This window comes from Danio rerio, chromosome 7 (assembly GCF_049306965.1).
Source record: "Danio rerio strain Tuebingen ecotype United States chromosome 7, GRCz12tu, whole genome shotgun sequence".
Classification (NCBI taxonomy): domain Eukaryota; kingdom Metazoa; phylum Chordata; class Actinopteri; order Cypriniformes; family Danionidae; genus Danio; species Danio rerio.
In genome coordinates, this window is record NC_133182.1 from 23,760,506 (window position 1) to 23,787,709 (window position 27,204).

Sequence of the window (27,204 nt, forward strand, 5' to 3'; positions counted from 1 at the left end):
TGAACCTTTGACACCAAGCACAGCGATAATCCCACAGCGGAACACCACCTAAATCGGTCATGCATCAGAATATCTAAAACATGGTCCTAATCCAAAACAATGGGATGGATGGGTATGGAAAGCACAACTGAATTGACACACTGGTTGGGTTATAAAACTTGTGACCTACTCATCTAAACAGCACTCTAGGGAATCATGATGCTCTAATATGCTGCCTATAGCCTTGTCCTAAATGGTGCACTTATCAAAGTGTGTTTGCAAAGTCTACAAAACATATTGTGTTGCTTTTGTCATCTTCTATAACTTCTGTTTATAGTCATGATGCACCTTTAATAGGTATTTTGGCAAAGCAAATATCAAATTTGTGAGTTTAAGTGTGCGCTTAAAACACCCCAAGGGCTTAATAGCAGCATTTGGGACAGGGCTTATAAAAAAACACCTTGATTATTTGAAACTGCCAATGTGTGTAGGAATAAACTAGCAAGCAAACTAATAATTAAATGAACATTTACTGCAAGTTAACAAAGCATTGATCTGTTCTACTGATTTTTCTGAGACTGAATTAAAGGTCAGCGATCTAAAGCGGTAAAGCAATAGAGTGGGTGTGTGAGTGTGTGTCTTTGTGTGTGTGTGTGTGTGTGTGTGTGTGTGTGTGTGTGTGTAGGTGGAGTGGGCCGCACCTCCCCAGGCACTGCTGGCGGTGGAGATAGGAGTGCTCTGCACAGCAGGAACGAAGGCAGGCTGGAGGTCAAACAAGTCACTGGTGAGGTTTGGCATGCTGTAAAAGAAAAACAAAAAGTTTAGAACATGAGTAATACAGAATGAATCATGAAAAAAGCTTGATTTCACAGCTCTAGTGTACAATGTCTAGTTGTAGCCTAGTCGAAAAAATAACTGGACCGTGATTTTCATTGGTTTCTAGATGTTGAGGTTGAGTGGCTTCATCATCACTCGAGATGGGGGAAAGAATCGAAACAGCAGGTATTGATGGCTGTGTCTTTTTTTTTCTGTAGACGTCAACTAGTAGTCACTTCACTCACACACACACACACAAGCTATTTTTCATTCTTTGTGTTCAGTGAAGGCTTTGTTGGCTTTGGAAAAGAATCTTAAGCAGAGGTTGATATTTTTTTCCCCAAAAAGAGTCCAATGTTCTTATGTAGACTACATTAAAAGACAGCAGTGAGTTAACTGCACAGCTGTGGTTTGGTCTTTTGAAGTTGGCCCAGTTCTTCAAGATGGTACAAGGCGTTTTCATTCTCACCAATTGCACATTTGGATTACACCACTGAGCAGCTCAGAGTCCAAAGGGAATTTTTTTATATATTTTTTTTTTATTAATGCTAAATTCAACAAAAATATTAAAGCCCAGCTGTCAATTTGTTTGTTTTAATATTTTTTATTTATTTTATTATGCGTTTATTGATTGATGTATTTTTTGTTTCTGAATTGATGTACCTATATTTAATTTAAGTCTAGCCTGTTGTGTTGTGTGTGTGGTTGTAGGGTGATCAGAAGTTAATATGAAGGGAGTGAAAGGGAAGAGCATTGTGATGTAGAAGTCGGAGTGATCGTTGGTGTAAGAGAGATCATTTGCTGAGCTAACTTTAGTTGTCGAACAGAGAACTAAAGAGAGGCTAGAATGTCTATTATCCTTTGAGGATAGCAATTTCCTTCTTGGAAATTCGCACCTGTGAACCGCAATTGTGTATCGTTAATGAACCTAGACATCCCAGATAGCGCCCTGAGAAACCAGGACATCTCAGTGGCTCCTCTGGCAGCGGTGGACGCAGCACTCCCTGCCAACTCTCTTCTATTCCCTCACTTACTGTAGCTCCAATTCTGGAGTATTCCCTGAGCTCTGTTAACTGTTGTATATTTGCCCTCTGGGTAAAGGGGCAACTGTGTTTTATGCACTGACACAGGCCTGCAACACGGATTATTTATTTATCTATTAATTTTATTTTATATATATATATATATTTTTTTTTTACCTTTACTAAATGCAATGTGGACATTTGAGTTTCGGAAAAAACAAGAAGCTTTTGCTTTCTTTTGTTTGTATACATTTGTTTGCTTTACTGTATTTAAGTGAATTTGTTAAGATCATTTTGTACCAGGCTGGTTGTGTTTATTATTTATCTGAACTGGTATCATGCTGTGGGTTCCTTTTTGAGGTTAACTATAGTTTAGAGTGTTCAGATGAATAAAAAACCCAGGGCCCTTCGTAGGAAGAGGACGCTACAATAAAATGATGAAAAATGATTACATTTGTAAATCTAAATATTAAAAAGGGCAATTTCTGTATAAGCATACAAACTTCAAGTTCCAAAGCATTGTCTGAGAAGAGTTTCATGTCAAGGAAAACACTTAAACCTGACAAAAATTTCACACGATAAATGTTATAAATTAGCTGTTAGATAAGTGGTCCAAAAGTATACAGAATCTCAAATATTTCTTGTTTGCCATCTTTATATTAAAATCAATAAACCTCACATAGTTTAAAAAAGATCAACAAAGAAGATTGAAAACTTGAAAGTAAAAGCACCATTACTCGCTAAAAAGTCGCAGTGCAGTCTAAAATGTAGCGCAGTCTCTCAGTTGTTGCAATTTTTAGACTTCGTGGACAATTTTCATGTTTCTACAGTCTACATGCTTTCATTTACAAATCATCCATGTCTTGAGTTGGTCTTGGTTAGTCTGTCTGGTGTATTGCTGTGCGATTAATCGAAATCAAACCGCAATCGCAATTTGAAAAGTTGCGATTAGGTAACCGCAAGAGGCAGCGATATGAAATATGCATTATTTAATTTTCCCTACCCAGAGCAAATGCGTGCATGGTGTCTGTGTGTGACAGTCTTACTAGCCAACTGAGTGAGCACACTTTCATTCTGCCCAAATAGAATACGTAACCATACTCTGCAGAATGCATACAAAAAAAACACAAACAGGAAAGTGTGGACGAGTGGAATGATGGCGTCTGCCACTTCAGAAGCATTAATAGACAAATTAATATAAAAGAAAAACAGGGTATCTGTAATATGAGAATATTCTGGTTTAAAAAAAAATTAAGTTTAATGTTTTGATAACTTTGTGTATTTTGCGTGCATTCATGGCTCTCAATGCAGGTATGTGTGAAAGGTAAGGTCATAGTATTAGTGCTTACTGTTTGCTCTAGAGAAAAATGGCTGTTTAATTTCAGAATTTTTTAAAAACTAATTTGAATAAATGTTTCATTAAGTTAGTATCTTTTCAGTAGCACTCACTGCATTTTAGCAGTAAGAAGCTACAATACATATTATTGAGCTGAAGCTTGACTACAAAATGAAATGGCTAATCAAATCGAAGCAATATTTGTCAATAAATAAATAAATATCGCAATTAGATATTTTCCCCAAATCACACAGTCCTAGTCTGGAGTTGATTTTTCTAGGCACAAGTTAATTGGACGAGAATCAAGGAACTGATTAATCTACTCAGCCAATCACCACAAACAAAGAAACAAACAAAGAAGCAAAGTACAGTAGTTACTGTAAGTTAAAAGAAAATAGTGCTGCAAAACTACCAACACAGCACTAAAATAAAAGCACACATTTATAAAAACAACTTGTTACAATAAAAACTACTAAATAACAGTAACTTGAATAATGGTAATTCATTACACCACTGTAAATTAACCCTAAAACTCAAGTATGTATTAACCCTGTGCATTATATGGTGTAGTAATAAGTAGGTGTTTTGTATTACTGTTTGTTATAATATGTATTGCAGCCATGTACAGTGTGTTAATGACCTGTTGATTGATGGTGGGCTTGTGGTGTTGGTGAACAGGTCCACGTCTGCGTTGTGGTTGTTGGCACTGCCCAAAGATTGTGTGCTGGGCGAGGCGGTGGGAGTCTGCATGCCGATCTCCTTCAGACGCTGGTTCTACCCAAACACACAACACGAGAAAATGAAGAAGAAAAAACATTTAGAGAATGTGAAGCATGTAAAGACTGGGTTGTTCAGCTCCTTCCTCCTCTCCGATGGTCATTGGAGAGCAGGACAGAACAGAGCATTTCCTTCAGCTGAGCTCTGTGAAATCAGACAGATTACAGCCACTCAGGCAGCTCAAGTGCCAGTCAGCTACAGCTCAGACCTGCAGAGTGTGTGTGTGTGTGTGTATGTAGTAGAGAGATAGTCAGACATGATTTTCTAGGCAGCAGAAAGTTCTACACACTGAACAAACTACACGAACTGAACAAGAGAAGTCAATAAATCATGCATTTTTCAAGCCAAGCTAGTGACTTGAGCAAAACTGCTTGACATTTGACCAGCCAAACCTAGAACCATGTCTGATCTGATGTCTGGCTTCTAGATGCAGTCTGCCAGTCAGTCTCTGAATCTGTGTATAACAAATTATTACTACTAAAGGAACACACACATATGATATGCTAGTGTTCTTACCCCTTTTACGTAGCAAGAGTAGTCAAATTTAATACTTAATACCCTTACAGTCTATGTTAATAATCCACAGTATTTATAGGCCTATGACAATGTGTACTAAATCAACTATAAAATCATTTAGTTTGCAATTAAACTGGATTTGAAACTAGATTGAAGCACAAAGAAAGCTGTTTGCTAGCTAGCTGCCAACTTCATTAAACTGTATACATTAAAAGAAACACTTACACATTTTTAAAGCTTCCTTTTTTAATGCTACTTTTTAATGGATATGAGGGATGTAAACAAAAACAATATTTCCAAAGTATTTCCTGTTGTACATTTTTAATTTCTATAACTTACCGAGAATCCAAAAAGAAACACATATTAATAAATAATGTTATGGTTTTTACATTAAGTTATGTTTGTATTGCCTCTTGTTACAGTTAAGAAACAGTTTGATAACAAGCAGGAAATGTTCATGGGCTAATGACATAACCACATCGAAACGCTCTATACTAAAACATAATGATGAGTTTTCTTTGTTGTGTATATATGACAAAGCCAGTCAGCCACCAATAAAGACCAATTTTGACTCCGAAAATAACCCTGGCTGCATGATTATTTAATAGTGGAGCTGCTATATGGCTTGTTGCATGTTTTAGGCTGTAAAGGCTATGATTTAATTATACAAGTATAAGCACTGCATGATTTAGTGTGACACACAGCACTGTTCTGGCACGCAAGCAGCTGATGATCCAGTCTTTTCTGAGGCTCGTTATGGCTCAAGTTGACTCACTTTTTGTATTTATTTGTTCTTGAGGCCGCTTTTGACATTTGAAATCACAATATGGATCAGCTATCTTTCTGTATATGTAAATGTATATGCTTACATCAAAAGAATAACTAGCAAAGGCTCTTTTTCTATCAAAATAGAAGTTCAATTGTAAACTATCTGTAAATGTATAATAAATACAGTATTAAACATTTGGATCATAATTAAAAAAAATACCAAATGCTATTCTTAAATAAATATTAAAAATACTACTGCTATGATATTATCATGATCATTATCAATTTCTGGCCAGCCCAACAATTTATTTATTTATAAAAAAAAAAAAAAAACACAATACCAGTTTCTTTATTAAACAAAAACATGACATGCATCCCTACAACGATTTTTGGTTTCTAAAGGAAGCCAATTAAATACCTATTACAGTAAAATACTACTAATACCAATAATATTAGTAATTTTACTTAGGGAGGGGCCAATAAACCATATTATATCAAATTGCGATGAATTGTATATTAATAACAATGATAAGTTCTGAACTTTAAATCTATATTGATTTAGGAGCCAATCACACAGCAGAAATGTGCAACAATGGGGATCTGAAAGTGTTGATATTAGAGATTTACTGAATTTTCGGCTATCAAAAATTTATCTGCCGAAAATATGTTGTTACGCCATTTGAATGACCCTCTAATTTTTGTGGCTTAAGTCATTGTAGGGGTGCTCTTTTACTCTGCATCAACAACTTAAATCAAAATATATATCGTTATCGTTCAATATGGAAAATATTGCATATATTGATCCATATTTTACCCAGCCCTAATTATAAAAGATAATAAAAAATAAAATAACAGCAGTGATATCATCATCATCAATTTCTAGCCAAACTAAATTAAAAAAATTTAAATTAAATTTTTACTTAATTTTAAAATTACAAAAGTAGTTTCTTTATTTAACAAAAACATGCACCTCTAGAGCAGATTTTGGTTTCTAAAGGAAGAAGCAAATTAAAAACCAGTATAATAATAATAATAAATAATAATAATAATAATAATAATAATAATAATAATAATAATAATAATAATAATAATAATAATAACTGCAGCAATATGATCATTATCAATTACTGGCCAAACTGTGCAGCCTTACAATTTTTTATAATAATAATAACAATAATAATAATAATAATAATAATAATAATAATAATAATAACTGCAGCAATATGATCATTATCAATTACTGGCCAAACTGTGCAGCCTTACAATTTTTTTAAAAACTTTTTTTAAAACTTTTTTTTAAAACGTGCATCACTTCAGCAGATTTTGGTTTCTAAAGGAAGAAGCAGGTTTCTCAAGGAAGAAGCAGATTTCGACATCGCCCAATTTATGTCTTTCAGCATGTCTTTTGCAACAATGAGAAAATACAAGGGAAAAAAACATGCACAAAGAGGAATTAACAGCCAAAAAACTGCATGCTCCATTAAGAGTGTTGAGAATGTGATAATCACAAAGAAACACCAGTTCAATTTCAAACAGACTTAACTGAACACGTTCTGTGTAAACATTTTGAAATTGCTCAGAATGTTTGAACTATTCAGACGCAGAGCCATGGTGCATCTGAGGACACTTTGCACACCACTGACATCCGTGTTATTTGTTTTCTGTGTTTGTGTGTGTGTGTGTGTGTTTGAGGGGTCTATAAGGTATGACAGTACGCCCCTGATGGGGACAAAGCAGTTTGATTAACCCTGCTGACCATTACTGCTGAAGGCAGATCATTGAAGGTACAAGGGCGTATTGTGTAAATACACATTCACCCTTGTATGCGTAGAACACAATGTTCCCACAACAGCAGCTCCAGAACTTCCAAACTTTGTTGCAACAAACTTCTCTAGGAAGAAATGGGATATGCCAGCTCCATATATATTTTTATATTATGTACTATTGGTCAAAAAGTTTGGGATAGGTGAGATTTTTTTAAATCCTTTTCTGATAACATAGGCTGTATTTATTTGAGCAAAAAATACAATAACAACTGCAAAATTGTAAAATATTATTAGCTTAAAATAAGTGATTTCTTTTTTTAAATGTTGTTTACATTAAGGACGACCCTGCATTGAACAGATTGTTGGCTCTGTAGACACGCACACACACTGAAGTGAGATTTCCCTATTACCTGATAAATTTAACAGTGTTAAAACAAAAAACGTCAGCATGCGGCTAAATATAAATCTCTCGCTAATGATTTGTTGTAGCTTTATCAAGTGCTTCAACAGCTTGCTTGCGCTGTAAAATGAGACTCTGCATATGCAGCAACTAACTACTTATTTTTGCTCATAATCCACATAATAGCGGGCACTTAAGTGATTTCTTATCTAAATGTTGTTAATATTTTAATTTCATCTGCATTACAAGTGAATTTCAGCATCATTTCTTCAATCATCGGTTTTCCACAGTCCTTCAGAAATCATTATAATATTCTGATCTGCTACTGAAGAAACATTATTTTCAGTGTTAAAAACACTTGGGCTCCTTCATATTTTTGTGTAAACGACGATGAAGTTCCATCTAAAAGTACCTGCTTTTGTTCACTGTAAATTATTCATGAGTAAAAAAACATTTATACATGTAAAAATAATAAAATAAATAAACAAAATAAAAAGTAAAATTCACCAAAACTATACAGGACTAAAAATAATTTCCCCATTGATAACCATGAGGACCATTATTAATGATTCACAACTAACAATAATAATCCAAATACATAAAAAAAAATAAATAAATAAATAAAAATCAACATATTAATATATTAAAGGATCACATGAAACTGAAGACTAAGTACATCTGAGTAAACACATCTGAATATTATGGTTTTAATAGATTTTTGGTCAAATAAAGAAAGCGTTGATGAGCAGAGTTGATTTTTTTTTAAATATAATGCAATGTAATATAATACCATAAACTGTAAAAGCCCACACAGAACCTGCGCGCACAAAATTCTTTGATTTTTAGCCCACCTTTGAGTCTATTGAGGTAAATGTGTGTACATTTATACTTATTAGTCATCAATATTACTGAAATTAATTTAAAAACTGAATATGTGAATGTTCACTTGATTTACTTAGTAATAGTTTTTAAAGTAATATTTTCTGTCTTTTAGTAGATATATTATGAGAGACTTGTTTTGTTTACCAAATATAAGTGGATCAAATTGGATTTGCATTGTAACCTTTAATAAAAGTTAACAAGGTATTATTTTTCATTTCATACACAAAGTTTTTAGCTATGACACACCCAAAATCATTCTGCATAAATCCACAAACAATTTACAAAATTCTGCGCAGAAATGACAAAAAAATGTCTGCAGATTCTGTCTGACCTACCGACAAGTTAACTCAGACTGTTTGAGGAAATCAATTCAAGCAAACCATTTAAGTTTTAAAACCAAATAGTTTGAGTACCGTAAATTTATTTATATTGACTAGTTATTTCGTGTTTTAAGTTCAGTTATCAATTCTGTACGATTACAAATTAACAAGAACAAATAAAGTCCAAACAACTATATAGCTACTCAAATGGTTTAAGGAAACTGATTGTGTGAAATAGTTTACGTTGACTAAACACAAATAATAAAGTTAGTTGGTTTAATAAAGTTGGTTTGCTGCAATCAGTTTTCTCAAACCATTTGACTAGCCATAGCCAACAAAATCAGAATAACTTAAAATCTAGCGAGAACGAATTCGACAATAAAAGATTGTGGCCCACCTTGAGTGCTTGCAGACGGGCTTGTTCCTCCTCCAGGGCCTGTTGTTTCTCCTTCTCATCCATTCTGCTGGATGAGAAAGAGAAGGACATGCCTGTGTTGGACAGGGACGACACTGCATTGGACAGTGTGTTGGCTCTGTGGACAAACAAACACACACACAAACAAACTGAAATGAGGTTTCCCTATTGGTTCTTTATTCAAGACCTGATAAATTTAACACTGTTGAGTCTAAAAAAAAGTCAGCATGCGGCTAAATATAAATCTCTCGCTAATGATTTGTTGTAGCTTTATCAAGTGCTTCAACAGCTTGCTTGTGCTGTAAAATGAGACTCTGCATATGCAGCAACTAACATGTGACTACTTATTTTTGTCCATAATCTTCAAAGCCACATAATAGCTTTCACCTAATTATATACTTACATCAGATGAATGAGATGTCATTTGCTTAATACAAGCTGCTTTATTTCACAGAAAATGAGTCCATTTTTGTGCCCACAATGTTTACCACCAAGTAACATGCTTCAGTTATAATTCTGTTTTCACACTAACTTGCCATATCATCAGTTTTGTTATTGTTAGTCTATTATTAGCACTTTGAAACACATTTCATACACTTTTCTTAGGCCCTGTTCACACTAATGCAGCAGAGACTGGGAACAACAGCAAACTTTATAAACACCCTGAAACTAGGGATGGACGGTGTGTGTGTGTGTGTGTGTGTGTGTGTGTGTGTGTGTGTGTGTGTGTGTGTGTGTGTGTGTGTGTGTGTGTGTGTGTGCGTTTTCAGCAGACGGGAGGGCTATTTAGAAATGCTAGGTAAAACACAATGTGAATGTGAATCAATTTTGTTCTAAAATGACATTTTAAAACCAATACATATTAGTGTAAACAGGGCCTAGGTGTGTATTTTTCGCGAGCGGGTTTGCGATGGGGGTGGAGGATCGGCAATGCAGGCTCAGCATTGTGTTGTTTATTTGCCATCGGCGATGGATGATGGCATTGTCTATAGGCCCAACCCTACCAGAAAAACATCCAAACTATCTTCAGAAATAGAAAACTTTATCTGGACAGAAGTACAAAAGACGATGCTTTTGAAAGCAAAGGTGTGGCAAATTATGACATAGGTGCAAATTAATCATTTAGATGCATTTACATTATTTTTCAGATTTAAAGAAAGGTTTAGCTCACTCCTCTACAATGTAATTACAATTTCATTCAGTTTGGGCAAATTTATTCTGACAGAGGTGTTTATATGGATCATGTTCCTTCTGACTTGACTTTAGTTTTAAAGCGATTTGTAATGAGCTCATTAGTACATTAAATGTGTTTGGACATCATCTCAGTGACTACGTTTCCATAGACATCACTAATCTAAATAATTTGCCTTAATCTGAATAGGACAACAATATATGATGGTGTTTACATGAGTTGCTTTTTCAATGTTCCTTTCATGATCCTGTTTTACATGTTATAGAACATAATCCGTTTAACGTCATTGTGTCACCAGGCTATACACATATCCTCTGGAGTTTCATGTAATTTCGGGTCTTTTATTAATTTGTCGACTTTAACTGCAGTTTGGCACTTTCACTTTCATTCAAGAACATTTTATGCGTGCCACTGCATGTGTGGAACACCTGGAAGAGTGTTGTTTTAATGGAATTTGAGACCGCACACTGTATGGGAGAAACAACCTCTGCATTTAGCGATGCAGGTGTCTGTAGTCCTTCACGGACTCGGTAGGTGCAGAGAATAGTGTCAAACTGTGTATAGACTATCCTGTCGCAAAACATGGCGAGAATCCTACACAACAGCAATAGTGAGATTGAGGGGATTACATGTCAGTGCTGCACTTCAATAATGTGACTTAAATCGGCATACTCCACGTCTTAATTCGGTTTCTGTTTAGTTCAATTATTACCTTAGTCGTTAATCAGAGCTTAGACCTTAATCAGAGTATTGTCTTAATCATATTAAAATCGGATTATTGGTGTCCATGCAAATGTACTCAATGTTTCCTTTTTGTTTCATCCTACACAAATACAGGTCCAGCACCACAACTCACAATCATTAGTTTATTGGGCATATTTATTATAAAGTAGAAGGGTAAAGTAATGCTGATGAATATAAAAACACAACAGCAGTTTCACCTTCATTTAATTTTCTTTCACGGTTTGTAACCTGTTAGGTTAAAAAAAAGTTGAACAGCTAATGTGATGAATACAAAAAAAAAAAAAAAAGCTACTACTGGACTATTACTTCAGTAAAAAATGAGTGTAAAGTGTAAAATTCTTGTAAAGACTAAAACAAAATGCTGCAATAAACAACCCAGTGTGCACAATGTTTAGATGTTTTCTGAGACTGTAGATTAAATTCAATGATCGTTGTTTTTGTTTAATGAAAGGTGACTGAAGGTAATGCATTCTTTTTAGTCCATCCACCAAGAAAGGTATTCATCAGGCTTGTTTTGGGTGCGTTTCATTTTCATGTAACTTAATTCATATGGGTCTATTTTCACAAGATCTTTACAAACTTTTTATCTGTAGCTATGTTTTCATCCACCATATTTTGTGCATTTTAGATTTGCGCATAAAAAAATGGTAGATGGAAATGGCATTACGCGCATTAATTTTAAAAATGTGCATTAAAAAATGTATGTGCATAACTGAGTAGGATAAACTTTTTATTTGATAAGAAAAGATGCGCGTAAAGTACGATGAAAACACTTTTACTGATTCCAGTATGCACATTAAAAAAAGTTATTTGATTTTGTTATAAGAGATCATGTGATGATAAAAATGTGTGTGAATGGACAAACCAGCAAGCTGAGCACATTGTAAAACATCAGAAATGTTGTTTTGGTCATTCTAAAACGCCTTAATCATTTCAGTATTAGTATTATTTAATTATTAATTACCTACAGAATTGCCAAGTGCGTCTGTGCTCAGTGTCTCATTGCATTCATTAATTGCATGTCGGCATTGTCCTCTAAGGTGCAAGTAATTTATTACATAAAGAAAAGATTCATGCAGCTTCTCGTATTGCAGCAAATTTAGATTTTACTGTTATATTTGGTGCCAGTTAACCAGGAAGTGATGATTTAGTTCTCTTTGACTCATTGGATGGAAACTTTATTTTCGCGTCTTTTATGAGGTATTCTAGATTTGTGCAATATTTGAATTCGCATCTTTGGATAGAAATATAGCTTCTGTGAAAGTCTGGTAGCGTGAACATTTAATGAATTGACCAAAAATGATCAATTACTTCAAATATCCATATGTCTAAATAGGCCTTTACAGTATAATGAGTCAAATTCTTTCTCAAGCTCTTAATATAATCATCACTCCTGACTCTCTGACTGCCCTTTTTAGTTATCTTCCAACCCCAACTACACAAACATAAAAACACTGTCATTGCCAGGTGCGCAATTCTCCTCAAATGGAAACATGTGTCCCCTCCATCATCAGAACACTGGATTAAAGAGGTTCTACATTGCATCTATCTTCTGAAACTAAGAGATTGTTTTAAAGGACCACTAAACTCCTTTAACAAAACATGGAGTCCCACACTGTCAGTTATTGAAAACCTTAACATTTTAGGAACTGCTGAATAGAATTTCAAAAGGGAGAAAGAGAGACTTTTAGTATTTGTTTTACATTTTCATCTTCTGTATATGCCCATATATTTATTTTTTATTTTATTTATGAATTTATTATTTTTTCAGTTGGCTTATTATTAATTTATCTGTGTCTTGATTCACCTTTGCGTACTTACTAAAGCCCTCAGAAAATAGGGAGGGGTGGGAGATGGAAGGGATGGTGCATAGAAGGGGGTAGAAAAGTGTAAGTTTGATTTAAGAGTTCTACAGTTTTCTCGTTTTTGTTGCTATGCATTTCATGTCATCTCATTGCTGATAGGACTTCTACTTTTCATATACATTTGTAAATTTGTATATTATCTGGGAAAAAATGCAATAAAAATATTGAAAATACAGTGCAATGATGGACTATGCGAATCGATCTGGTTTCATCCAGTACCTGTTGTCAGCGGAGAGCTCCTTGGTTTTCTTTCCCTCCAGAGACGCCAGGTGCTGTTCAAGAGCCTCCAGGAGACTGCTGGGAGCCTGCAGGGAAAAAGACACAAGTCAAGAACTCCGCAAGAACACACTGAACCAGTTTAGAGAGAGTACACACTAGCTCACACACTCGTTCCACCTAAGTTTGAGCAAATAATAACAGAAGCATGCATTTAGGCTTTTTAGTAAGAGGCGTACAGGCATAGGATAAGCACACAAAAAACGAGAGAGGAAGAGAACGGATTTGAAAGAGAGGAATTGACATGCACACCTCAAACTAATGACAATCCTGTGATATATACCTGATGTATCAATCCCAATATTGCAACATGACATTAAAAACTTCACATTAGCTTTTCGAAACTAGTCCTTAAGGATTTCTGTGAAATATTGCTTGTGATTTGACTCACAAATCTAGCAAAAAAGCTTCCTCTGAGCCCTTTATACGATCTAGGATTTGTGTCCTCGGAAAAGAATTATCCTTACAACTACATTGGAAGCATTATGCTGATCCCAGATCGGCAAACACAGGATGTGTATATTAGCTCTGTGCTAAATTAGAGCAAATGTTAGCACAGAGCTCATTGTTGGTGAAAAAAAAAACATGTGCTTTGTGCCAAGTTTCCAGAACAGACAAACCATGTGTAAACTACTGCTATAGACCAAGGGTAAGGTAAGCTATTCAACTGAGCCTAGCTGGCAGCGTTGGCCTACATGTCTGGATCTGATCTAGGTTGGCTTTTTCTCCACATCGCTGAGAGGGCAGTTTGGGTCTAATCCATCCCACAGAAAACAGAAGCCAAATAAAGAGAAAAAAAACACATATGCAGCAGTCTACAATTCAAATAGAAGTCAAAAACGAACATTGCCACTAAGCAGGGAAAATGTGTAACTTCCACAGAAGTGAGATAAAAAGAAAGATGAAAGTGTAACCGCTTTTAATTTGCTTCTCTCCTGTCTGATGTGATTTCCTCGGAGGAGAGATGGCGAGAACAGGCTTTTGATTAAATGGCTACATTATAGATGTGCGTGCCCGCTACGCAAAGGACAAAGTGAGGTTACATGAATACTTCATCACTATCCTACAAACGCAAGGGCCGCTGGGGCAGTTTTCCCATGTAAAGTAGAATCGGGGTTTCAAAAAAAAAATATAACCCTGTTCTGTGCTCAAGAGCTCCACCTTCTGCTAGTTTGATGGCCAGGGGGTTTTGCAAAGCATGAAGCCGTCATGCAACCCAGCGGGGAATCTGCTTTTATGCTGATCTGAGCTAACGATCTGATCAAACAATACAGAGACTACTGCACATCTGGTCTCGGATCAGCAGAAAAAGCGATGTACTGTACAGCCATGCCTGCAGAGTGACGAAGAACGGGATGGCAGTTTGGGCCACATTCAATCAGTTTGGCTGGTTTTAAAGGGATGAATCTGCTGATGCAGTCAAGAAACAAACTAGGGCTGGGAGATATAACTTAAAAAAAAATGCACTTGATATTTCAATTTTGATTATACTTGACAGTTTAGATGTACACAGTGTGTATTTGCGCTGAAATGGTTTTCTTATTGAAGGAAGCAAACCAGGATTCACTTAAGATAAACCATATTGTATTTAAAATGATTTTCATTCCTTACAAAAACAGCTTGCTGACAAATAGTTTTAACCAAGTTGTTGGAAGGAAGGTGGTGAAGTATAAATATTTATAATCAGTGTTGGGTGAAACACATTAGAGGTAGCACAATTTACATAATAATATTACTTTCCTAAGTAACAAGTAGAGTAATGCATTACTTTAAGTAATAATATTTGAGTTACTTTTTCAAAAATGCAAAAAAAAAAATGCAATGCGAGGTAAAAAATAAATAGCTGAATTAAAATGAACGTAATCACTCAATGAGAGAATGCAGGAACAGACAGAAACCAAGATGGCAGAGCCTTACATTTCTGCAGTGGAAGTTTTCTCATTATTCTGATCGGATCAAACAAAGGGATAAGAGGATTGTCTTAATGGACAGTGGCTGCGTCTGAAACCGCATATTTTCATACTATATAGTATGCTAAAATCAGTATGCGAGCCGAGTAGTATGTTCAAATTCATAGAATTGGAAAATCAGTATGCGAGAAGTACCCGGATGACTTACTACTTCCAACGAGATTCTAGAGTGCGCATCCCATGCACGCTGCGCTATCCCATGATGACCTGCGAGAGAATTCAGGAATGGGAGTAAAGTGACGCAATTGATGGAGGTAGGTCACGTGACCATGACATAATGACGGATGTATTACGTCCGAATTCCATTCATACTTTTCACGTTCATACTGTATAGAACGTACTTTTCTAAAGGCCAAGTAGTACATTTAAATTCAAATGCAGTACCTACTAAGTAGTAGGCGGCTTCGGACGCAGCCAGTGATTTTACTTTATTAATAAGACAAAAAAACAAAAGTAGTAAACGCATTGCTTTACACTTTCAATAATCTGTACATATGACATATAGTTAAAGGTCAGGATGTTCTCAGAAGATAAGATTATCCTATGGTATTTTTTTTATTATTTTTTTTAAGATAAATGAAGATCTAGGCCAGGGGTCACCAATCTCGGTCCTGGAGGGCCAGTGTCCCTGCAGGGTTTAGCTCCAACTTACCTCAACACACCTGCCTGGATGTTTCAAGTATACCTAGAAAGACCTTGAATTTGTTCAGGTGTGTTTGATTAGGGTTGGAGCCAAAATCTGCAGGACACCGGCCCTCCAGGAACAAGTTTGGTGGAACCTGTTATAGGCTATATGGTGCGTGGTTAATTGAAGAGCTCCTTTAAGCCTCAACCAGTCCAGAAAAAAAAATGCAAAAGTAAATGTAATGCATTACTTATTAACTAGTAATGCAACTAGTTATTTTTTTAGGGAGTAACTCAATATTGCAATGCATTATTTTCAAAAGTAACTTTCCCCAACATGGTTTATAATTAGTATTAATTTGTATTCTGGGGCTGCTCTATGATCCTTAAATTTAGATTAATGTTCTTAATAAGCCAGACAACATGTTGTTGCATATTAACAATTATTATACCGAATGGCATTTTAGCAGATATCATCTGTAAATCCTGTAAAAATGTAAGGAAGCTATACTCTTTTGCTAAAATTAAAATAAATAAAATTGAAGCCTCATTACACTTTATTCTGCTAGAACATTCAGTGCTATTTACAAAGCTAAACACCCTGAACAAAAATAAAAAGAACAATTTAATATTATTATTTGCCATTAATAGGTACATGCTTTGAGTCAAAAGTTTCTATGCATTATCTCATAAACTACAGATAATGTGTATAAAGTGTATAAAGATAAAGTGTATTCAATCTTTCAAAGTGTAGTATAAGTAGAGCATGACAATAGGTCAATATAACATTATTTTCAAACCTTAAAATTGGAAAAAAAATAAGTTTCTATTCATACATGAAAAATATATATAGTGCTCAACATAAATGAGCACACCTCATTTTGAAAATTAATATTTGTATCCATTTCTCTGTGAATATAGCCAATATATTTTGGTGCATTTGAACAAAACAGATTCATTAAACTGATACATTTTTTAAAATAATATAGTCACTGAACATCTTTAGAAACATCTTTGGGGAAAAAGATATAAAAACTACAAAATTTCAAAAAAACTGTACATTTTTTGTTTCTCTTGAATATTTTAAAAAATATTTAATATTTTTTGATAATATATAACTTTGGGTGTACAAACTTTTAACTATTATCAAAAGTTATTTTGGGGAATAAGCTCTAGATTTGGCTCCAATTCTTACTAATCTAATGTATATGCGCAAATATAATATTGTATAGCTTCCTATTAAACATATTAATTTAAATCAGAGACTTGTTAGGGGTGTACTCATGTTGAGCACTGTATATGTACTTTAAAAAATAATAATAAATAATAATAATTATTATAACAATAATAATAATAATAATTTTTTTTTAAAGTTTAATTCTCAAAGTACTTTACACAAAAAGATACAGATGTCTATTTTAATTTAGAGTAACGGTAAAAACACATTTTTCTCCAATATTAAAGATCTGAAAACATCATATTCTATACATAAGTTTTTAATTTATTCGAAATATTTCTGCACTTGGTGAGTGAAAATAGACACAAGCTTTTAATAATTTGTATAGCCAAATAAAAGACATGATGCAAAATTTTGATCAATTTTATGATCGACAACGAAATCCTTATTATCTTTTAAATATTGAATATATCACCCCAGCACTAGTAAAACAGATTATATCACATTCAAGCAGTGCATATAACCCACCACCTACAAGGTAAGATCCTCTAGTCGTCTGAAAAGAACAATGAACATTGTGTTACCACAGGAGAACATGCCTCTCATTATAATTCCATTCTGAAATGTCAACACATTCAAACAGCGACATCAAATCAACACTCAAATAATGTGACCATCAGTTAAAGAGTAAAATTATGTTATTAATGGCTCTTCCTCATGTCGTTCAAATCTCATTCATCTATGGAGCACAAATGAAGATATTTAGATGAAATCAGAGAGCTCCTTCATCCTCCATAGACAGACACGTCCGAACTCACTCAACATCCAGAAAAATCTATCGCAAAACAACCTTCTTCTCCTCACAGTCACACTGCTCTGGAGAAGACGATGCTGAATAATTATTATTTTTGCTTTATGTGCACACACAAGAACCTATAGCTTCAAAATATTACAGTTAAACCACTGAAGACTTGCAGTCTCTGTCTCGTTTCTGTCTATGGAGGATGAGGGAGCTCCCCGATTTCATCTAAAATAGCCTTATGTATATCATAAAGAAGAACAAAGATCTCTGGGGGTATTGGAACGACATGAGACATCAGTTCAGTTCAGCTTAATAACCTCCTTTCAATTCTACAATATGTCTCATAGATATTAACAAGGCATCTAATTTTGAAACCAGACACAAGAGAGAACGTCTAAATAACAGTGAGCATGGGTACAAAAACAGCACGTCAGACAACAAGAGAGGAGACGAAGACAGGTGGAACACGCAGAGAAGAGGAGGAAGGGGGATGGACGACACAGCAGCAGTGTAGTGAGGAGGAAGAAGAAGAAGAGGAAAAACACAAAGTGGAGATGAAATGTACACTGACCTGAGTGAGATCTGGGATGTCACCCTGATCAATCCCAACTTGCTGTGTCATAAACAAAACAAAGCAAAAAATAAAAAACGGTAAACAAACGAGGGGAGGGAGAAAAGGAATAAGAAAAAGAACAAAGGATCATTTCCTCATGCAGTGGCTAAAAATTAAACAAATAAATAAATAAATAAATACAAGAGAGGTGTGGCATGCTGAGAGCCACGGAGGACCAATGGGGACGCACGCAGACATTGATAATGTCTCACACAGCTGATTGTGGTGTGGTTAACACTCAAAAACATTTAGAACAAATGGTGACGTTTGAATGAGACCCGATGGAGGTAAAAAATAAAAATTAGACAAGATTCTGACATGGTGATGGACATTGTTCTCAGAGACTCATTCTTAAACCAAATCCCTGACATATCAGCTGCTCAGCCACTCTAAAAAGAAAACTAGACAGTCTAACGCCTGGCTGAAAGGATGGAGAGGAGAATTGGGGAAAATAAGGCAGCAGCACGGGAATTAATCAGCGTCAGGGTGAGAGTAGGGAGTGAGAGTCTTATTAGCACCAAACACAGATCTTCATCTAAGCCAGAATGAGACAGGACTCTGAAACTTTAAATGTCTCAAACTGTATGAATCCGCATGAGATAGAACAGCCTTCAACGGCCACAGTATGATGGACAGGAGAGAATTTGAAAATCTGTATAAAGCAGCGCTTTTGGACGACAATCCCTGTGTAGGGTTCAAAAACCTTCAGACCAGCAACCTTCTATGGATTTTCCAGTCATTTAGGATTACTTGATAAAATTTTTGTTTAAGGTCCAGGTGTAGATAATGTCTACACAAAATCCTATGGAGACCTAGAAGGGATGTGATGGTGGGGGAAAAATGGGTGGAAGAAAAAAAAAACTAATAATATATGATAGGAAAATATATATTAAGTTTTTGCGTTCCCCACAAAACTGTTGTTGCACAAAGACTTCCTGTTTACTTCACACAAGTCAACACTCCTGTTTTTGACGGCATTCTCCCGTCATTACCCTTCCGATATCATCCTAACCATAAGTATTTTCCCACATTTCCCCATATTTTTAATGTGCAGTTTTATATTAATTTCAATGTTTCAAGATTAAAAATATGGGAAAATACTTAATGAAAGGATGACAGTGGGATAGAATGGTAAAATACAGGAGAATCCTGGCAAAAAACGAGAGGGTTGAAATGTATGAATAAAAAGCAAGTCTTTGTGGAACAGGAGTTTTGTGAAGTAAAAAACAAAAAATAAAAGAATAAATTTCCTATGACTTAGTTTTTTTTTTTTCTCCCACCCATTTTTTCCTCACCACCACGTCCCTTCCGGGTCTCCATAAAATCTCTTTTGCAGCTTTAACAAAGATAAAAAAAATGATTACACTATAATTAACTATTAATTTTATTTATGACAACGTAGTGTAATAAATAAATAATTTAATTTCTGCACCTAAATACACTGTTAAAAATGCTGGGTTCCACACAACTGATTTGTGTTGGCATAACATGAAGGAATTTAGGTAACTTAGTTAAGTGAACTTACAAATTTAAGTTGATTAAACAAAAAACAATTAAGTTGTGCAAAAAAAACGTAAGAATTGCGTCATTTCAGCCCATTTTAAACAAGCAGATTGAACAAACAAAAAAACTAATTTTTTGAGTGTATGGTTAGACTTACTGGAAAAACAAAGCTAAACCACTTATTTTTCTAGAATTATTCAAGTTAGAGTTTTAAATGGAAAATAAAACAAATGGAGATTTATTTATAATTGATTTGATCAATTAAATGAATGCATAAAAATATCTGACTGGCCTAAACTTTTAATAGGTAGTGCAAGTAGTGTGATTTAATACTCTTAAATTAACTGTAACAAAGTCTAATCTTTATTTTTAACAATTATACTTCGCAGAAATATGCACTCAATTTGATCCTTAATCAACCGATTGACTGATGAGCATTTTTTTAAGAATAAAACTAGAAATTTGTTTACTCTAATTCATACACAGAGAGCACAATTATAAACGTTTATAGACACAATCCACAAAAAACAGTGTAATGCAGTGCTGGAAAACTTAATATATTGTATCTGGGAACGCGCCAATCCAATAAAAATGAATGTCAGAGAATTGTGGGATAGAGAGATACAAGACAGAGAGAGAAGAGAGAAATTGTGAGAATAAAGAGCTCCATGAACAGTCCGACCATTCTCAAACCTGTAGAAAAAAATACCATTGACTATGTGCATGTTTGCCACTGGTACCTCAGCCACTTTAAGGAACTCTGATAGCTTGGTCATCCTGTACAGAAACTTCTTATAGATGTCCAGAGCGTCTTTACACTGGTTTTTCTTCATATCAAAGTATTTCTCTGTAGAGAGAGCAAAAGAGAGAGAGAGAGAGAGCAAAAGAGAGCGAGAGAGAGAGAGAGAGAGAGAGAGAGAGAGAGAGAACAGGGAGTAGAACGATTAGCAGAGCGACTCTAACAGATAAAGACTGCAATTACCCATCAGAGGATTGTCAAAACACTCTGGGCTGTCTGACAGAGACAGGGCATATAAAAGCCGCTGTAATGGTTTGCTCAAGGACAGCTAACACTCTAATGTATTTTCAGACCATCAACCTAAACGGCATATGCTGCAACATAAAAAAACATGATAAAACAATGAAAATTGTCGAAAAATGACTGCATTAATGATTGGATAATTATAGGACACATTGAGTAAAAAGCAGCAAAGGATAATGGGGAATTTAAGGTTTAGTTGGTGACCTCCACATTCTAGATCTAACCCCTCACAGTGAGTTTGACTGACAGGCGATCAGACATTAGCACTGGTTGACTTAAAATTAAAAGCTTTGCGATGGGCTTAAAATGCAGACAATATACAATAGATTTAAAAATCACATAAAACTCAAACATAAAACTCAATCAATTGTCATTTTTTACCCATATAAAATGAGATCTTTACAGTTTTAAAATGATCCTATTTTTCTTTGTATGACCATAAACGTCTGTTTTGTTAGGCGCCATGTCAGCTTCTGTGACTATTTTCATGGTGAGAAAAAGTATATCAAAGATATAAATTATATTAAGGTTGTACAATGTATTTTTACTAAATACTGTATTTATATTAAGTGTTAAAAATGCTTCAAAAGAATGAGATGAATAAATAAAATGCTTTCCAGATTTAAACCCAACAAAGCCTAACAGAAAACGCTTGGCAGTTAAAGTGCTTTTATGACCATAACTGAAAGTAATTTCTGCTGTTAACCACAAATGCAGGCGAACGTGCCACAGCATGTTTGCCGACCACACTGAACAGGCCAATCTTGATGTCTGCTTTTAATCTAGAAAGATCTACATGACGATCGCTGCTGAAATTATTGTTATCTATGGTCTTATTCTCCAGGCGCTGCTCTAGTCCAGTTTTACGTTGTGATCTATAGGCTATATCAATCCTTACTTTGAGTCACTTTCACACTCTGAATATATTATTTAAATGCATATTGAAGATCTTTTTGTCCGATTATGTTTGAAATCAACAGACATTATTCAATATTTTCACAGTAAGTGTCTAAGTTTACTTATGCCTAATAGAGAAGTCTTATCAAAACTCTTATGCTTCTAGCAATGGGGCAGGGGGTCAATTAGATCAATATGAATATGTTTAGAGGAATTTGTAAAAATGTGCAGCTTGCTTGTAATTAAAAAAATAAATAAACTATGACAGAAAGTAGAAAAATGGCAGTAAATATATAGATTTTTTCTTAAGCAGAGCTTTCACTTTTTGTGACCAGTTCTGAGCAGTTCAGCCTAAAATGAAATCAATGTTTAGAAAAAGCTATAAACGTCATTAAGGCTGCACGATTTTGGCTATAAAAAAATTTCCTTAAAAAGTTCATTGGAATTTTCCCGCATGTGAATCCGGACCAATCAATAAGCAGTTTAGGAACTTTGTTCAACAACATCTGGCCAATGAGAGATGTGGATTTTGTCAGATAAATGCATTTTGGTTCTTTTCAACTGGTTCGGACCAAAGCTAGCAGTGTGGTGTGAAAACGACTCAAAGACTGCAGAAAATGCAACAATGTATCATGTATTGCCCTTGGTCCGGACCAAATGAAGCGAACTACAGATGTGATGTAAAAACACTCAAAGACAGAAATTACATTTTGGGGTGAATTATACCTTATAAATACAGTATGACACTTTAACCCCATTTAGAGGTGTCCATGTTGCTGAGCAACAAATATAAAACGTGAAGACTAGTGCAACTGCATTTATATTGCAATTTGCAACATTTGCAATTTGCTGAATCATGGAAACACTGAATTAAGATTAATCAAAGACCTTTATCAATCAAACAAGATCGTGTGTGGGGTACAATCGAGATTGTAATCTTTGATCGATTAATCGTGCAGCTCAAACCGTCATGTACATCTTGTCAGAATGGTTTTGTGATCAGTTGTGAATCTTCTCTGATGACCAGAGGGCGCTCTCACATGAAACTCTAAATATCCATGAAGGAGTAACTCAAGAAAACTCTGAAGAGGTTGGTAAACAAAATGAATATTTAACTGTTTTCATCGATTCAACATTTGGTAAATAAACAGAATATTTACCTTCCTTCATTGATATAACATGAATAATAAACCCTCAACTACAGAATCGTTTCATAGAAGTATTTATTTCAAAACCGTAACTGAAGTCATGAGATGAGTATAACACAATAGAAAAAAATGGCACACTGCCACTTTAGCTCTCAAAACGTTGAGTAAAAACATGCTTTTAAATCTGGTATTTTTACATGATTTCAGATGTAGCAGCATCACAGAGCAGTAATAGCCACAGCCATCAGTCATTATGATCATCTTTGCTTTCATTATCGAATGATTAAATCATCACTTATAACAAATGCAATATGACTTAAACTACGACTGTATAGTAAATGCTGATCCATCTGAAAACACGTGCTAGAAATTTACTTTAACTAGCTTTACTGGCAAAACGTGCATGCCAATCAGCTACTATTAATCGCCCCAGGCCAATATGGTGATCATGATTGAGGCAGATCGCCTCAATCATGATCTTTTTTCACTTCGAGGCAGATTTATCCTGTTTGGAAAGTGACAGGCTCCAATATCAGAACCCCTTCTTCTCATCACATCACCCCTGTCCTGCAGCAGCTTCATTGGTTACCTGTTCATTTTCGAATTGACTTTAAAATCTTAATGTTAACATTCAAAGCCATCCACAATCTCGCCCCTCCATATTCGTCTGCCCTCCTCCACATTTCTGTTCCTTCTCACACCCTGCGATCTTCTTCCTCCCTCCACTTGTCTGTTCCCTCTTCTCGCCTTTCAACTATGGGCAACAGAGCATTTAGCCGCTCTGCTCCGCGACTATGGAACTCATTACCACCTGCCATCAGAAATATTGACTCCCTTACACTGTTCAAATCAAAACTCAAAACCCACTTATTTAAGATGGCTTTTAATACTTAATTTTATCTGCACTATTGCTCTGTATATTTTATTATTTCTCTTGTTGTTTTATTGCTCTTGTTGATTGTACGGTGTCCTTGAGTTGCTAGAAAGGCGCCTTTAAATAAAATGTATTATTATTATTATTAATAATATTAATTCTGAGTTAGAAGTGATTTTTTTATCCAAAACATTTATTTGCTCTTCTGTTTTACTTGAAATATGTTTAACAGGGTTGTTCAAAAAATGAAAAGCACCATGTTGGGTCATTGGTACAAAGCAGTAATAAACACAAAGTTAAACTCTTGAGAATCAAAAACAAGATGCTTAACCTAAGGTAAAGAGAAGTGATCTGCAACAAGCACACTGCTGTTGATTTCAGATCTCAGTAAAAAAAAAATTGAATATGTAACAGACAGGAAAAGCCAAGCTTGTGTGCTTCAGCTGTACTGTTCTTTGCTCAGAAAGCAGCAAGACGTAACCCCTAAAGCAGAGCGTGAGAGGACGACGCTCTCCAGAGTGAGAGGGAGTGGATTACTCTTACCCAGCAGGTTGATAACACCCTCATTATAGGCAGCAAACAGACGGATGGAGTCTTTGAAGAGCAGCATGAAGGCAGCGTTGATCACTCCGTTAGTCAGCTCATTAGGGTTAGCCTACGGACACACACCCACACGAGAGAGGACACATCATACCAAATAGCTAGAACTGAATCAACATCAGTGTTGTTCTGTTAAAGTAGGGCTTCCAACCTAGGGCTTAGGGTCGTCGAGCCTACTTGATTTTTAGAGGAACTAATTATCATTTCAATCACTGGAGCAATAAAATAAGCTGTGCTCGAAACACTGAATCATCTTTTAGAGTTAAGTGAAAAATTACTGCCATTTAAAAACACGGGCTGTTTACACTGTGCATGTTTTTGCTTTTCAGTGGTGCAGGTTTTAAATGTTTGCCTATATATTCAAACAGTGGCATCAAAAATACTGAGGTCCATAATATTTCAAATAAATTGCTATACTCCATCATATGCGGAGTCGAGTGGAACACGTTACTGTATTCTAATTACATCATTGGGGACACTGTAATGTAACGAATTAAATTTTAAATTGGTGTAATTTGATTAGTTACTAAAGTAAATGTGATTGTGTTACTTATGTTACACAAATAAAGGTTTTAGAAAAACGCTTCTTTTAAATCAAGTTTTTTGCCACAACGTCAGTTAATAAGCCTTAAAATTGCTGAAGAACGCGAGCTGAAATGGTTGCTGTCGAGGATAAATTAGGCTAAATTAAATTATTTTGTGCAGGATCGGAAGTGAAGGTATCTTCTGGATGTGAAAAGCGAAGCTGCTTATTGGACCTTTCACATATTGCGTCTTTTGCATGCGCTCATATTGGGAGTGCATATTGCACGATTGCATTTCCGAGGCTCACCCATGAGTCATGTGAATATACACATTTATTTAGACTAATTACCTCAGACAAACACAGAACACAAACACTGCAGTGCCTTGTCGTACTATGGATGTCATTGGTTACAGGTATCCAGTTTTTTCTTATGTGTTAAAAAAAATGGGTTGGAACAAGTGAATGATGAGAGAATTTTAAGTTTTGGGAGAACTGTTTAAGTCTTGTGAATATATCAAGCTGCTGTGATTAACCCATTGTAATGTTTTTTTTTAGTGTATATTAAATTGCTTAAAAAGTTGCAGTATATTTTGTATTTTTATACTGTAGGTATATATATATATATATATATATATATATATATATATATATATATATATATATATATATATATATATATATATATATTTAAAGTACCTTCAAAGTAATTAGTAGTCTGATTACATTTTTAATGAAGTAATTAGTAATGTAACTAGATTACAATTTTCCAGTAGTAATCAGTCATTTGTAATTTATTACTTTTTAAAAGTAACTTACCAAACCCTGATTATATATATGAGCTGTATAAGAGCTGTATAACACATACTTTCTGGTTTTGTGGAAAAATTAAGAGCTTTTGGTGATAAATATTTAAATTCTTTGCTGAAGTTTAAAACAGTTTTTACTCCCTGACCCAATGATAGCAATTTACCTGTCTAACATGGCATGAAAATAGCTAAAAAAGTCATCCTTTGTTTATTTAAAAAAAATGCTAGGCCTCTTTTTTCTGACTGGCTATTTGGACATCTATTGCAATGACTTAAAATTGTTATGAGCATTGGTTTCGGAGCAATGAAAACAGAAAATGTTTCTTGAGGGACGAAAAAGTGTGAAAGCACCCTAAGACTAAAGTATTGATTGCTGAAAACTACATTTACATTGTACATTTAGTCAGTTAGCACAGTGGTCCAAAACCTTTTTATCAACGCTGACCAGTCAACGCTTGATAACTTTAACAAAAGGTGGGGGGGTTCTCAGAGGATGACTAGTTGCGGTCACTCTGATACAAGTTTTATTTATGGAGAAAATTACAAAGCACTCTAGTGTTTGGGTGTTCTGTGTTTGCTTGAGATAATCAGTTGACCAAAATGTGTATATTCCATACAAGCTGAAGCTGATCGGTCAGTTGTTGTCACCTGACTTGCGGTGCGCTCGCCGGATTCATTCAACTTAGTGCGCACCTCCTTTGGAAATTACGAACTTGTGCGAACGCTAGAAAAGACACGATATAGGAATGGCCCCTAAAAGGCAGCCATCATTTGCGATCTCCAGCTGTTGATCTTCTTGCAAAGACATGCTGGATTTACCTGATTTGTTGACAAATGGGTTGCAGATCCATTCCTTGGCAGTTCTCGGGAAAGAAACTTTCCAAAGACTTTTTTGCTCATTTAGCTGCTTGTAGGTTTGGGCGCTCAAGTGACCGAGATGTAAGTGAGAAAATACAGTTATTTATCAAAATAAAAGATCGTTCAGACTAATAATAAATAAAATGGAAATAATTAATTATTTGTTGTGCGGCCCGGTACCAATTGGCACTAATTGGTTGAGGACCACTGATTTAGCAGACACTTTTGTCCAAAGCAACTTACAACTGAGTTACAAAACTATTATTATTATTATAGTATTAAGATACTTCTGTATTATATACTGACTATAGTATTATTCCACAATATTAAAGTTTTTACTGTATTTTTGATTTATACAGAGCTTTCACAATTAAAAAAAGTAATGGACCCCAAACTTTTGACAAATAGTGATTTGCCTGCTTTTTAGTTGTTAAATATGTCTGGAATCATGCATAAAGCAATTTTGGGAACTGGCATACAACAGAGGCCAAAACTAAAAAATAAAATCACTGATCATCACACAGGAATAATTTAAAACAAACATGCATGCTTTCTACCACAAACCTGGAAATCCAGCAGCGCGTCCAGCTGGTTCTGAATGATAGGCAACGTTTTGATCAGCTTCTCTGTGTTCATGGTGCGCATGACTCCATCAATACTGCACCACAAACAGATAAACAAACAATCACA

General features: G+C 35.0%; 1 protein-coding gene across 24 annotated transcripts in view; it reads right to left on the reverse strand.

Annotated features, from left to right (window-relative positions):
• The window catches only part of si:ch211-200p22.4, a 93,130-nt gene that overhangs the window by 20,573 nt on the left and 45,353 nt on the right, over nucleotides 1-27,204 (reverse strand). For 4 of the 24 annotated variants that reach the window (XM_073908379.1, XM_073908377.1, XM_073908372.1 and 1 more), the window contains exons 5-13: nucleotides 27,079-27,172; nucleotides 24,268-24,379; nucleotides 20,504-20,610; nucleotides 18,219-18,260; nucleotides 17,381-17,401; nucleotides 13,018-13,103; nucleotides 8,980-9,115; nucleotides 3,794-3,921; nucleotides 681-778 (exon numbers count right to left, since the gene is read on the reverse strand). In XM_073908379.1, coding sequence (XP_073764480.1) covers nucleotides 681-778; nucleotides 3,794-3,921; nucleotides 8,980-9,115; nucleotides 13,018-13,103; nucleotides 17,381-17,401; nucleotides 18,219-18,260; nucleotides 20,504-20,610; nucleotides 24,268-24,379; nucleotides 27,079-27,172 — 824 coding nt within the window. Of the gene's footprint in view, nucleotides 1-680; nucleotides 779-3,793; nucleotides 3,928-8,979; nucleotides 9,116-13,017; nucleotides 13,104-17,380; nucleotides 17,402-18,218; nucleotides 18,261-20,503; nucleotides 20,611-24,267; nucleotides 24,380-27,078; nucleotides 27,173-27,204 lie in introns of all 24 variants that reach the window. The other 20 variants (XM_068222588.2, XM_068222587.2, XM_068222586.2 and 17 more) reach the window with 5 other exon arrangements.